Raw genomic sequence first — 14,743 nt, 5'->3', positions numbered from 1 at the left:
ACAAGACACTTTCCTTTCTCCCTCCCGGCTTTGGAGCACCTCCTCACTTTGACATCTCCCAGCAAATTGATCACCCGTCTGCACAATATTATGTAGTGCTCTGTCCCGGTGGTAACCCCTGGTGCACAAGCGGCTTGGGAGGAGGACACCTCTCTGCCCCTCTCAGATGCTCAGTGGTCCTACTGCTGTGGCCAATTGGAGTTTCTTTCCCCCAATTATAGACTTCGGCATCTCTACTTAAAATGCTTGCATCGCCTACACCGCACCCCTGTCACTCTTCAAAATTGGGCTGGTTCTAGACCCTCACTGTCTGGGCTGCAACCTTATCCCGCTTCCTTTATTCACCTTGCATGGCAATGCCCAAAGGTGGCGTCTTTCTGGGTGGAGGTTTTTACCACAATTCACACGATCACTGGACACTGGTGGGATTAACCCCTTCAGTGCCCATGACGAGATAGTCTTGTCATGGAGCGCGGTTGCGCTGTGCCCATGACGAGACTATCTCGTCATGAACCCCGCCCGCTAATGAAACGCCCGGCACAGGGCGTGGAAAGGGCGGGGCACTCAAGGGGTTAATGGGGATTAACGGGGTAAGCCAAAGGTAAACCCAGCTCCCGCCGCCGCTGCCTCACTGCCATGTTACTCCTGCTGGCTAAGCGTAGTGTCCCCATACACATGGGTAGGAATCCCGTCCCCTCCTTCAAAGCATGGTTGAGCAATGTAGTGTATTCCCAGGAACAATTGTCTCACTTTTGGGAACTTATGCCTTTGCGTTCCTGCCACTGGGATATATGGGAACCATTTGCCTCTTTTCCCTGCAATGGGGACTCCGGTTTGCCTGGGGAATGCAGCCGGGGATGGTGTTCACCATGCTGTGGACAGGTAAATGTCAATCACCTTCATGCATTGTCTGTTGCATTGCAATGTGATATTTTTCTGCTGTTAACACATCTTTTCAAGTGTTTCAATATGCGATTCCAATACTCCTCTTACATTGTGCTTTACCATCCTTATTATGTGCCTATAACCGTCTCGATCGGACTTCTCAGGCCTGTGCTACAAAAGTGCCCCGTTGGACATTTGTGCAGTTTATTATGTACCCCTTCTTGTTTTGGATTGTGCAACCCTGGCTTTTTCCCCTGATTCTTTTCCCTGTTGTCCTTCCTGCCCAGACCACCTCTCCATCACTCCTGCTCTTTCCCACTCTCCTCCCCAATGCTGTTGTTGTCTTGTTATTTTCACAAATGCCAAGAAACACAATTTTTTTTAAAATACCTGCAAATGTTGGGGTTGTGCTGAAGTACTCCTCAGGCTTCTGCAGCTCCTCCTGCACCTGTCCAGCATAGTCTTGGTACTGACCAATCACAGCGCTACTCTTATCCAAACTCCGTAGGGACCCAAATGTCTCCAGTTTTCTTTGCAGAACCAGGTCAGAGTTGCTGGGGTCTCGGGGCATCTCCAGGGCCACGTACATTAGGATCTCCGTCAGGTGGTTCTGGACGACATCACGAATGACCCCATACTCCTCATAGAAGCTGGTGCGGTCTGAAGAAGAAAGGCAGAGATTTTGAAATGGAAAGATTTCATATTAGCACTTCACCCAACACAAAATAGGGAGGTGCAGGAGATGCAGCCTCTCACCTGGAGCATAGGAAAAAAACTCTCCTTTTCTCCTCCAGCTATCTCAGAGAAGCTGCCGTTTCGGGGACAGATGTGGCAAACGCCTCAGTAAGGATGGAGGGGGTGCTTTTAACAGGGTGGGGCCTCAGAAACGTAAACAGGGGTGGAGCATGGGAGGGTTTGACTGCCTGCTCTACCTATAGGAAATACTGTCAGACTGAAGAGGCAGGGTTCTACTATTACTTACCGAATCCCAATGTATTGGCACAGACTGAAGGAGCAGGATCCAAGAAATAAAACATACACCCACCTCTTCCCTCAAAATAGCTAATGCCCAAACCCTTCCTAAACCAGCACTGCAAAGTCAATAGATCTCGCCTACATAAGAGCTATTGGCTTTGCCAATATTTTTTAACCATGTGGTACAGCAGTGTGGCTGCTTTCCAGCATGGCTAAATGTTCATGGTCTGGCATACAGTAGAGTGGAGTGGCATAGAGTGGCATTGTATGGAGTGGTGTAGAGTGAAGTGTAATGGCGTGGAGTGGCATAGAGTGACACAGAGTAGAGTGGCACAGAGTAGAGTGGCACAGAGTAGAGTGGCACAGAGTACAGCGGAGTGGTGTAGAGTAGTGTAGCAGAGTGGAGTGGCGTAGAGTGGCACAGAATAGAGTGTAGTGGACTGGAGTAGAGTGGCAAAGAATAGAGTGGCAAAGAATACAGTGGTGTGGGGGTAGAGTGGCGCGGAGTAGAGTGACACAGAGCTGAGTTGCATAGATTGCTGTTGAGTGTCATTGTGTGGCATAGAGTGGCAAGAGTAGAGTGGCATAGAGTAAAGTAGAGTGGAGTGGCATAAGGTAGAGTGGGATAGAGTACGCTTCACTGAGGATGAAGAGAAAACCATGATACCGGAAGGAGTGGAGCGTGGAAGGGTTCAATTGCCTCCTCTACCTATAGGAATCACTGACAGATTACAGAGGCAGGGTTCTACAATTACTTACCCAAGACAACTACGGCTTTCAACATGGGAAGTTTTCAAGAAAAGAGGGTTATGGTGACTAATGAGATGAATTTTCCTTTCCCAGTAAATTAAATTCCTTCTTTACCAGTTAATCAATTTATTTACCACTCAAATCTGGGTTACGGAAAAAGCAGCAAGAGATAGAGCCCTCATAAGTATTTCTAGAGGCAGAAGACCTGCTTCATAAGGAGCTCTGCACCCGAGTTGAAATTAGATGCACACATTTTGCACTTGTAATTTGTGACTTTGCGTTTGCTAAGTGATTTAGTCACGCGGCAATGCAATAGTTTGGTGCACTACTACGAGTGAGCAAATCTGTTCACAGGGCAGGACTAGGAACCCTAAACAGAAGAAAATCCTAAACAAGCATTGGCATAGCCAATAGGTCTCGCCTTTAGGACCTTATAAGTGTTTAGCTATGCAACATTTGCATAACTAAATACTTATAAGGTCCCAAAAGCGAGACCTATTGGCTATGCAAAGCGGCCGTGCGGCCGCGAAAGTGAAAGTAATCGCGGCGCGCGCACATGCACTGTAGCTCTATGCTGGCCTGGTAGCACATTTTGGAGCCCTCTCAATAAGTCCCGCCAGACCAGCGCATGCGCTGGGTCAGGCGAGACCTAAAAATGTACTGAGTGGCTAATCTTCTGGCAGGCAAAGTCCCACACTGGCCACACAGTCTGAGATTTACTCACATAAAGGGCAGGAGTACATTTGTATCCAAGATGGAACTGGAGATTGTATAGAAGGGTAAAGGAGAAGTGGTTTCTTGACAGGGAAAAAATTATTTTTCCCAAAGCAAGGAAAAAAAGCTAACTGGTGCATTTTCACTTGGGAAGCACATTTTTGCATGTGTAAATGCACGTTTGCGCCATTAATACATTGGCATTTGAGGACATAGGAAGTCACTAAATCATTGTGTGCCCTTTTGTACTATGGTATACCCGGAAACAAGCAGCTCTTACAGTTTCTTCCTCAGTGGTACATATATAGAGTGAAATGAACACAAAGTTCCTCTTTATACCTCCTGCAAGGAATAGTACCTAGAATTTCAGAGTTCTCTGTACCACAAGTGTTGAGACACACAGATGTGTAAACAGCATTCCCTGATAATAACAGAGGTTTAAAATATATATGTTTTTAACAGTTTATCCCAAGAGAGCTTTTTGTCAATTAAAGGTACTAGAATCAGTGGATGAAAAGGAAATTCACACTCTGTGCACATTCAGACCGTGGCCTTTTTGGGGAGGAATGTGGTTGAGCATGGAACTAGGTCAACATGAACACTTACCTAATGTTATCTTAGAAGGAAATTACGTAAAGTAATATAAGTGGATTTCAGCAACTAAACAAATTACGATGGACATACAAAATAACTGATAAATTCAGGCACTTTTCTTTGATCATCCCTCAAAGTTCACTTACCTTTAGCATCTACTGTTTCCTTTAGCACTATTTCCACTCGCTCTACATGACGCCTGTTCCAAAGGTGTTCTAAAAACTCACGATTCTGGTGTCGGAAAGGCAGAATTTGAGCCACTGCCTGCGGAGGATAATTAAAGCCACATTTAAACCTCAACACCAATGTAGTGAGTGACCTACCCATTCAACTCTGAAAGTGTCTTACGAAAATGCAGAGAAATCACTGCCCAGAGACCCCACCCCTCCATACCGCCTGACACACCAGTGCCCAAACAGCCACCAAAACACATACCTACTAACACACCCACCCACCCACACGTCCAAAGACCACAGCCACTTATGTCTAGACACCCCACATACCCGTACAACCAACTAGGGCCTAGAGATCCCCCTAAGTGTGCTCTCTGACTTATCCACTCCATCCAATATCCAGGATCCATAATTCCCCACCAGGTTTCAAAATTTAAAGATAAGCTAGGGAGGGCAAGTGCTCAACTTGGAGGGCCTCCGATCGGAAGAGAAAGGGAAAAGGGCCTCCAATCGGAAGAGGAAAGGTTTCGATGGGATGAGAAAGCGGCTCCGATGGGAAGAGAAAGGACTCCCAGAAAGAAAAGAAAGGACCATAGTAAAATGAGAAACGGCCCCAATGGTAAGACCGAGGGCCTAGAGTCGGGAGAGATGGACCCCCAAATGAAGAGGAGAGTCCCACTGCCCTCACTCACCTGCTTGCCCAAGTAGTGATCGACCCGGTAGAGCTCCTCCTCTTGGAAGAAGGACTGCAGCTCGGCTGCCAGGCGCTGTGCTGACTCCAAATCGTGGCCAAAGGGTTTCTCGAGCACCACTCGCAGCCAGGCACCAGCTGGGGGCCTGCATGTTGAGTTGATGTGTCGGGCAATCTCAGCATAGGCAAAAGGAGGTACAGATAGGTAGAAGAGTCGCCCGGCTTCTACGAGGCCTTCTTCCTCCAGCGAGCGCTCAATGTTGCGGCTCAGTGTTGTGTAGTTCTCTGCGGTCTTCAACTGCAAATAACTGCTCAGCTTCAGGAACTGATCCTTGAGAAGAGCACAACGGTTGGCGGGCACATCAACTGGACAGGCTAGATCCTTTAGCACCAGAGACATTCGCTCCATGCCTGCTGCAGGCTCTGTTAGTGCTGCCCCATGGAAGCTAAAGCTGTGCCCACTAGTCACTTGGTCGAGGTAAAGCTGGAATAGTCCCTGCCAGAGGTACTTCTTTGCCAGGTCTCCGGTTGCCCCCATCAAGACTACAGAGACATGACCACGAGAGGACTCTGGCGCTGCTGGGACGACGTGGAGAAGCAGAAGGGGGCAGAGAATCCACAACAGCATCATAGCATTCACAAAATATTACAAGTGCATAAGAACCTGCAGCCAAGACACAAATATCAATAAATGCACAAAGCAGACATCAGAGTAATTAAAATTTTAAAATATGAACTAGCTCCAAATAGACCGCTATGTGCTGAGCAAAAAAATGCACTAACAAACAGCACATCTATACCAAATCAAACTATGCAAGCACATTTTATTTAGTTTGAACAGTAGAGGTAAAGCACTACATACTGTAAGGAAATGTTTCACTATTAGGCATGGTCTGTGGTTGCCGGTAAGTCACACCAACCTAGTCATGACAAACGCATGTGCCACTACAAGCCATCACAATTGATTCAGGAATAACAGCATACCAGAAAGAGGGTTAGCATTACTTTTAACCATATTGGACCAAGTATGGGTAGAGAACCATGGAGAAATCAAATGTACGTTCAAGCTTAAGGATACAGGTGATATTCTCCTTCACCAAAGTATTCTAAAAAATAAACAAGATGTTTATAGACTGGACCAAAATTGAAACAAAGTGAGTTCATCAGCAACTTGGGTATGTGAAACTAACCCATCTCAGCATTCAGGATGTTATTTTTGTATCCTTATTATTTTGTATTAGTATAGCTCCAACCACAACTGTTTTGGTATCAAAGCTCATTCTCTAACTGCGCGCCCTTCTGTGGAGATATCCTTAGAACTTAAGGAATGATCACTGAAAACTGGATGCTGTTTGTGGATATTTGGTTGCGTGTGTATTAAGGGTTGCTTAACTGGAGATTGTGCGAGCTAGTGTGAGTTAAAGGAGCTCGATTGTGGTAGAGATTTGTGACATTTTGTGTGTGTCGAATTGAAGGACTTAATAAATGATCAACAGTGGATACAATGACAGGATTACGCTCTAAACTTCCACAAAAAAAAAATCTTCTGGCCTACAACTTCCTTCTATAACGTCTGAGCTACTGCTCATTTTCGTTAAGAAATGTATATGTTGCCAGCTTGGGTCACAGCCACTCTCAAACTGGTCCAAAGGATCATGGGAAATCTGGTGTAATCTATAAGGGATCAAGTGTTGTCTATCGCACGTCTTACCAATGTTGTTCGTCTAGAGTAGATGATGAAGATTTGGATGCATGTTGGCAAAAGCCCCCATATCACAAAGGGTTGGTTTTTGCACATTCTCCTCCTTTTAAAGCACATATATCTTTTCCAGAAGGTTGGTTGGTTTGAGAAATGTACAGATCTCCAAAAACCTTGTGTCGATCTATGGTAGAGTCAAGCCGGTGACATGATGCAAAATTTCACTTGGTTTAAGGCTACTGCAGCAGCACCCTATCTAGCATATCTGATTACTCTGAACCCTGAATTTGCCACGGTGGAAAGATTCTCTCCAAAAACATTTCCAAGCCCACAGGTAAAAAACTTGACTTTAGCAAACCACAAAGATCTAAAAGTGCCCTGGCTACCCACCTGCCACATCCCATAGAACTACATTAAATTGGACTTTCCTATTGCTTCCTATGGTATCATTTCTTTCTTAATTTGATCCTTACATCTGATTTTCTGCAACTGTATTTGTACATATATTTTATCCTTTAATTGAATCTGGTTTGGACTGCAAACTTCTTTCTTTCCTTTAGATGAATGATGTTTGTGCTAGGTGGTCACTGAAATTCATTTACCTTTGTGGGTCTGTTGAGACAGGAATGTCATCAAACAAAACTGAGGGAATGAGAAGAGATTTTAACCAGTGAATGTGAACAGTGGGTATGGGAGTAATTAACACTTTAATGCATCCGCTATCCTGTTTCTAACCTGTCAAGGGTGCCCTGAGAATAAAACTTTTTGAAATAGGGTACATTCTACACATTTTAAAAGTTATCAGCATACCAAAATACAGTAGAGAACCTACATCAAAATGGTCCCTCCATAAGTGGGGTTCACCCCTCCCGGTATTGATTTTTTCTTCCGGGTGAGGACTCCATGACAAAGCAAGCCACATAGTAATAGGTGGGTGAGAGTCCGCCTTCAAAAAAATTGAACACTTCTTCTGCTGGATTTGAAAACAGGATAGGAGATGTGTAAATTGGAAGGTGACCTCCTTTTTCTTGGGACAGGAACATCCCCTGCATTGTAAATGGATGTGTACCCCTTGCCCGAGTGCTCGACTGCACATAAAATTAGTATCCTGACCTTTACTTTGGCCCTGGCTTCTTGAACTGTCATGCTAAGTAAAACTTCTGCTTTGGATGCCATCTTTGAACTGGCATACAAAGCATTTTATGGCGCTGGGGAAGGGCCATCAACTACACTCACTTAGATGACTATCCAAAGCAGAAGATGTTCTTAACATGACAGTTCTAGAGGCCCGTAAACCTGCTCCCTGGGCTACTACACAGCACCAAGGGCCAAATGTACAACACTTTTTTTAGGTTGTAACGTTTTTTAATGTACAAAGGCCTAATTTGTGATTTGGCAACCTATTACTGAATCGCAAATTGGGTTTGCAAATCGGTATTAGGAAGGGGATTGTTTAGGGGGTCTCTTACCAATACTGAATCACAGTTGTATGTGTGAACGTTTTGCGACCGAAAGTCGGTTGCAAAACATTCTCATTTTACCCCCTACTTCAAGTAGGTGGCAACCCATTTGCAAATGGGAAGGGGTCCCCCAGGGTCCCCTTTCCCTTTGTAGATGTTTAGAAAAACCTTTTTAAGAGCAGGCAGTGGTCCCATGAACTACTGCCTACTCTTAAAAAATGAAAAGAACATTTTTCGAAACGCATCCTAATTTTTCTTTAAGGAAAAGGGGCTGTATTTTAAAAAAGATACTTTATTGAAAAGCAGTCACAGACATGGTGGTCTGCTGACCCCAGAAGGCCACCATCCCTGTGAGTTTTGCGGTTCCCAATCGGTCGCAAAACGAGACCTACCTCATGAATATTAATGAGGTAGGTCTATATGTGACCTACTGGGAATCGCAACAAATTGCTATTGGGTAATCACAAACACTTACCTTGGTACATCTAGCCTCAAATGTCTACATTTTGTGGAAAGTTGTTTGGGTCGTTGCAATGTTTTCCTTAACAATCTGAAACTTTCTTATTCTATTCAGAGTTGCCCATAAACCCTGCCATTTATAAAGACTGAAAACACTGAATTCGTTGTAGAGTTTTGGCATACCATAATATATGTGTAGGGCTTTCTTAAAGTATTTCAAAATGTTTTTTTCTTCAGTTTTTCTTAACTAATACTTTATAGGCAAAGTCAACAGTTTGGCACTTGCATTAAAAAGCCGGGACCTAACTTTGCCAAAACTTGTTTGTATATAGTGTGGCCTTCGGCAAGGAATAGACATTTTTCGCGGAGTACTAAAATTCTAGCATTCTCTGTTGTGACTTATTAAAATACTTCAAATGCCACATTGATATAGGTCATTACCTTTACTGGCCCTGGCATCAAAACAGCTACAAAATGCCTCCAAACACACCAAAGACTACATGCACAACTCTGCAGCAGGCCCTGAACTTGTTGAGCTGTCGCCCACGAAGGATGAGAGGCCCTCTAAAATCTAGCCACAGCTTCATTAGTGGTATTTGATAAAGCTAAAATTATTGTCATGACTACAGGCCTTGAACACTGGTAATGGCCCAGAGCTCTCCATATACATAAGAGGGCATTGCGTACAGCTGAAAGGAGCTGGAAAGGGTTTCCTGCCCGACTTCTAACTCATATGTGCAGTAACAGAGTACAATTGTTTGCTCTTACACTTCCTTCCTCCTCCTTCATGGGGTGAATTGATTCAGCAGTAGGCAGCATCGCTGCCTTTAAAAAGAAATTAACATAAAACAGTGCATGGCTTCTGCTTATGTCGATTCCCATACTTGCCCTCTTGGTATCCATTCACTCCTTCAACAGCGTCTCTGCCTGGAGCACATCACCACATGGATCACTGGGCCTTCTCTGATACAATGCACAGGCACATAGCATCCCGCTGCCTCTGTGGCAAAGCTTGTTGGTGCTTATTGCAATTCTAATGTGTGCATCAATGGCTCACATACCCTCCATCACTACGCCAGGCGCAGCTGCGTCCAGTAACATGATAAAGGCACCTCAGTGGTCGCCACGCATGACATGGAAACACTTCACATATTGTCTCAAAACAAAACCTGAACCCTTCCAAACACACCTCCTACAGCGTGTAGCTTGCTCTGCATGTGTTCAAGTGCTTCAATGCCCCAAATGGGGAAAGTATGTGCTATATAAATGCTATAACGTATATATATATATATATATATATATATATATATATATATATATATATATATATATATATATATATATATATATATATATATATATATATATATATATGAAGCAGTTTCGTCTCACCAAGTTTTTCCAAACAACAAACGAGAGTGGACCCAAGATAAGTGCTGGTTTTCTATTTTATTTCTTTATAATGTCGCCATGACGCGTTTCGACAGCTCCCTGCCTTGATCACATGACAGCATTACTTCGTGTGCTCAGTCTATTTAAAGTGACGGTGTCCAATCAATTCATTCATAGACATGGAAAACATCAGACTTTGAATGATTTGCATGATGATTTCGAAAACTTGAACAATAATGGCATAAATGCTTAAAAAAGTCATGAAGCTAACAATCATAGAGTATAAATATATAAATACAGATAAAACTCAGTTAGCAGCACATTATTGTAAAATACATGTATATACATAAACATAATCAGAATTAAATAATTTGCATAAATGCTTAGTTCCTGAATTATGTCTTGTAAGGCATTACCGGTTCTATTACAAATGTTTAATAATACTTAGAAATTGTTTGTTTAAATGCAAAAGAGAACCGGTATAGCCTAATGTCTATTGCATTGAATGGACCCCATTTACAAGTGCCTAAAATGTGAGAAAATTAATAAATTATAAAAAAATCTCCCATATTACATACAGCTATATTTTACCCTTCTTTTTCCCATTGTTATAAAGTGCCTGTGCTAAATTTAATAAAATGTCGTCATATTGCCTTTGCCTCATTAATTTCTAATTAATTTCGTTTCAAAATTAAATTTTTAAATTTTTAGAGGCAGTAAGGGGTGTTTGAAGTATAAGTGTTAGTTAAGTCAAGGGTACAAAAGGAGTTTATGGTTGTGTTTTAGAGTAATTGATTCCCACTATTGTATTTTAAAATTAATATAAATATGTATATAAATATTAAATACATAAAATGTTAATAAATACAATCCAATTACTAAAATCTACTCCATAAAATTACCTAACCATTACAGTATAAAAGCAGCATGAAAAGAAGACATCTATGAATCTAAGCCAACAGACGACATTATTCATAAACACATGTTCGTGTTTCCTCATGAGGACCAGCTCTTCCCACCAACCCATGAACAAACAGGCGTAGCTGGGGGAAAAGCTGGCCCCCATTGCTACACCCTGTATTTGTTGAAACATTTGATTTTTAAATATGAATAGGTTATTTTCCAAACAAAATGCCAGCATGTCCATCAACATTGTATTATGTCGTGCAAATTTAAGTGGTCTATTGGCTAAAAAATATTCCACAGCTTTAAGACCATCTGCGTTTTTTATGCACGTATATAAGGAGGAAACGTCAAGAGCTATTAAGAACCATCCTTTTTGCCATTTTATATCAGCAACTTTTCTAATAAAGTCACTGGTGTCTTGTACAAATGATTTTACATTTTTAACGTGATCCTGTAAGAAGTAATCAATATACCGAGACATTTTCCAAAAGTCCATCGCAGGCCGATATTATGGGCCTTCCTGGTGGTTTGTTGATGTCCTTATGCATTTTTGGAATAAAATACAATGATGGCGTTATGGGATACTCTTTCTTCAAATACTTATACTCCTCCATGTTGAATAGACCCATGCTCTTCCATGCCAGTAATTTAGAAAAAAGAAGATTCTGCACAGATTTATATTTGGTTGGAGTGCTCCTTCGGTAACAGTTAGTGTCATTTAACTGAGAATAGGCTTCCTCCAGATATTGCTTTAATGGCCATAACACAATGTTCCCTCCTTTGTCAGAATTCCTAATAACTACCTGGCTCTCCTTTTTCAATTTCTCGATAAGTTGATTATACTTTCTTTCATGATTTGTTATTTTTCTTTTGGTCTTGTTGATATTCAAATAAAGTTTTCACCTTTGCCACAACCTGCTCGTTAAAAACATCCACAGAATCCCTTGGCATAATAGGAGTGAATTTTGATTGACTTTTGAAGGGTGTGTTTGGTTTAGACCCAATGTCCATTCCTGGTGATTGCCTGGTTTCATTGTGCATTTCAATACGACTCTCATCAAATCCATTCATGTCACTATTAGCCTCTTGTGCCAATTCGTGTATAGTTTTTAACGTGTCAAGGTCAGCAACCATTAAATCAGACATGTTATTGTTGTCATTATTGGGAAGAACCTCAATTTCTGTTCCGGATGTTTGGGGGCGTAAAGCATGGAACTTTTTTAGTTTTAATTTACGGATGAATTTGTAAATGTCAGCCCGAGTCTGAGGATAATCAAAATTGGACTCAGGACAGTATGAGAGACCCAAAGAGAGCAGTTGTTCCTCTGCCCGTGTCAGATCTACCTGGGCCAAGTTAATTATAGTCATGGTTTGAGGTTCCCCAGGTGGGGTCTTCGTTGAACTTTTTATTTTTATTTCTTCCTCCATCCACCCCGACCTCGTCCTCGAGTTTGGCGCCTGTTGGCGGCGTTCTCGGGCTGCTTTCCTCCGTTGTTTACGGCTCTCTGTTCTTCGTTTTTTGCCGGTTGATTTCGGGGGCGCAACGTTTCCCTTCTGCTTCTCCTTAAATAATCCAGTTCTTCCCACAATGTAGGTTTGATTGCACAGTTTGCTCTACCCTCCGTGTCTGATCCACTTTCTACTGCGGAGCTCAGGTCCGATGTTGAGGGGGTGTTGACTACCATTAGATTGCTGGTTGAACTTTTCCCTTGCTTATTCCCTGTTGCTGACCTGTAGGCATCAAATTTACGTGCAAATGTAAAAATTTGACCGCTTGCATAATCATCCTTATCTCTGCGAAATTTAAAAGTCTTTCTTTGCTTGATTTTTTCTTCCTCCTTACTGAGTCTTGTCACCATATCCTCATGTAACTTCGTCCTTTGCTGGGAATCACCCATAGTTTTTATTTCAGCGTCTAGGGCATCTATTTTTGTTTGAAGCTCACCACGATCGATATCCGCATATTTCACTAATATCTGGACCAATTTACGTGATGAGTCAAGATTCGTTTCCGCCCACTCAGCCATCATTCGGGGGTTTGGGGTGTCGTAACTTGGGGCAATCATTATTCTCAGCCCCCTGGGTATCCTCCCCACATCTAGATACCGCTGTAAAGATTTCAACTCCCACCACTTAGCCTGTTCTTGACGCATTAATTTCTCTAAAATGCGATATTTCTCCTTTAGACCCTGTTCTCCACTTAATTCTTTGTTAATACCTTTGTCAATAAGCTGTGTTGTTGCTGGAGAGTCTGAAAACATCTCCTCTGCTGCTGTTTCTCGATTTCGTAACGCTGCGGCGAACATTTTCAAAGAAAATAATAATGCTCAAATCAGTTCCGTTAGGACGCCTTACCGAATAATACAATGATCCTGGTGGCAGGCTCCTCGGATGCACACCTCCCCTCCTGCTGCTTTGTTTGCCTTTCGATTATTCTCCGGGTTTGTGAGACGAACAGTGCGCTGCCGCCTCCTCGCTGAGCACCACTCCTCCGAGTACACCCAATTCGAAGAGCTCAACTCCACGCTTGTCACCTCCTTCCCGGATAGAATTCCGCATCAGCAGTGGGCTCCGCGTTTCCGTTGCCGGTTCTTTTTTTGGTCGCTTCCGCGACGCCGGTTTGCTCGAAGCCTCGAGGTCCGCCGGATTCCACCAAGCAATGACTTTACCAACCGCAGAGCCGACTTCACGGGGAGGGGGTCCACTACACCGGGGAAAGCCAAGCCGGTGAATATATGAAGCAGTCTCGTCTCACCAAGTTTTTCCAAACAACAAACGAGAGTGGACCCAAGATAAGTGCTGGTTTTCTATTTTATTTCTTTAGAATGTCGCCATGACGCGTTTCGACAGCTTCCTGCCTTGATCACATGACAGCATTACTTCGTGTGCTCAGTCTATTTAAAGTGACGGTGTCCAATCAATTCATTCATAGACATGGAAAACATCAGACTTTGAATGATTTGCATGATGATTTCGAAAACTTGAACAATAATGGCATAAATGCTTAAAAAAGTCATGAAGCTAACAATCATAGAGTATAAATATATAAATACAGATAAAACTCAGTTAGCAGCACATTATTGTAAAATACATGTATATACATAAACATAATCAGAATTAAATAATTTGCATAAAAGCCGGGACCTGACTTTGCCAAAACTTGTTTGTATATAGTGTGGCCTTCGGCAAGGAATAGACATTTTTCGCGGAGTACTAAAATTCTAGCATTCTCTGTTGTGACTTATTAAAATACTTCAAATGCCACATTGATCTAGGTCATTACCTTTACTGGCCCTGGCATCAAAACAGCTACAAAATGCCTCCAAACACACCAAAGACTACATGCACAACTCTGCAGCAGGCCCTGAACTTGTTGAGCTGTCGCCCACGAAGGATGAGAGGCCCTCTAAAATCTAGCCACAGCTTCATTAGTGGTATTTGATAAAGCTAAAATTATTGTCATGACTACAGGCCTTGAACACTGGTAATGGCCCAGAGCTCTCCATATACATGAGAGGGCATTGCGTACAGCTGAAAGGAGCTGGAAAGGGTTTCCTGCCCGACTTCTAACTCATATGTGCAGTAACAGGGTACAATTGTTGATTGCTCTTACACTTCCTTCCTCCTCCTTCATGGGGTGAATTGATTCAGCAGTAGGCAGCATCGCTGCCTTTAAAAAGAAATTAACATAAAACAGTGCATGGCTTCTGCTTATGTCGATTCCCATACTTGCCCTCTTGGTATCCATTCACTCCTTCAACAGCGTCTCTGCCTGGAGCACATCACCACATGGATCACTGGGCCTTCTCTGATACAATGCACAGGCACATAGCATCCCGCTGCCTCTGTGGCAAAGCTTGTTGGTGCTTATTGCAATTCTAATGTGCGCATCAATGGCTCACATACCCTCCATCACTACGCCAGGCGCAGCTGCGTCCAGTAACATGATAAAGGCACCTCAGTGGTCGCCACGCATGACATGGAAACACTTCACATATTGTCTCAAAACAAAACCTGAACCCTTCCAAACACACCTCCTACAGCG

The 14,743-nt window shown here is 42.9% G+C and overlaps 1 protein-coding gene across 3 annotated transcripts in view; it reads right to left on the bottom strand.

The window, feature by feature from the left end:
• H6PD (hexose-6-phosphate dehydrogenase/glucose 1-dehydrogenase) overlaps positions 1–14,743 on the bottom strand; it is a 115,366-nt gene that overhangs the window by 23,411 nt on the left and 77,212 nt on the right. For all 3 annotated transcript variants that reach the window (XM_085609745.1, XM_085609746.1, XM_085609749.1), the window contains exons 2-4: positions 4,784–5,446; positions 4,065–4,182; positions 1,276–1,545 (exon numbers count right to left, since the gene is read on the bottom strand). In XM_085609745.1, the coding sequence (XP_085465871.1) occupies positions 1,276–1,545; positions 4,065–4,182; positions 4,784–5,413 (1,018 nt within the window). In that variant the 5' untranslated portion in view covers positions 5,414–5,446. The remainder of the gene's footprint in view (positions 1–1,275; positions 1,546–4,064; positions 4,183–4,783; positions 5,447–14,743) is intronic.

Source organism: Triturus cristatus, chromosome 1_2, assembly GCF_964204655.1.
Source record: "Triturus cristatus chromosome 1_2, aTriCri1.1, whole genome shotgun sequence".
NCBI classification, from domain to species: domain Eukaryota; kingdom Metazoa; phylum Chordata; class Amphibia; order Caudata; family Salamandridae; genus Triturus; species Triturus cristatus.
The sequence above is the reverse complement of the archived record's forward strand: the minus strand, read 5'-3'. Positions and strand labels throughout refer to the sequence as shown.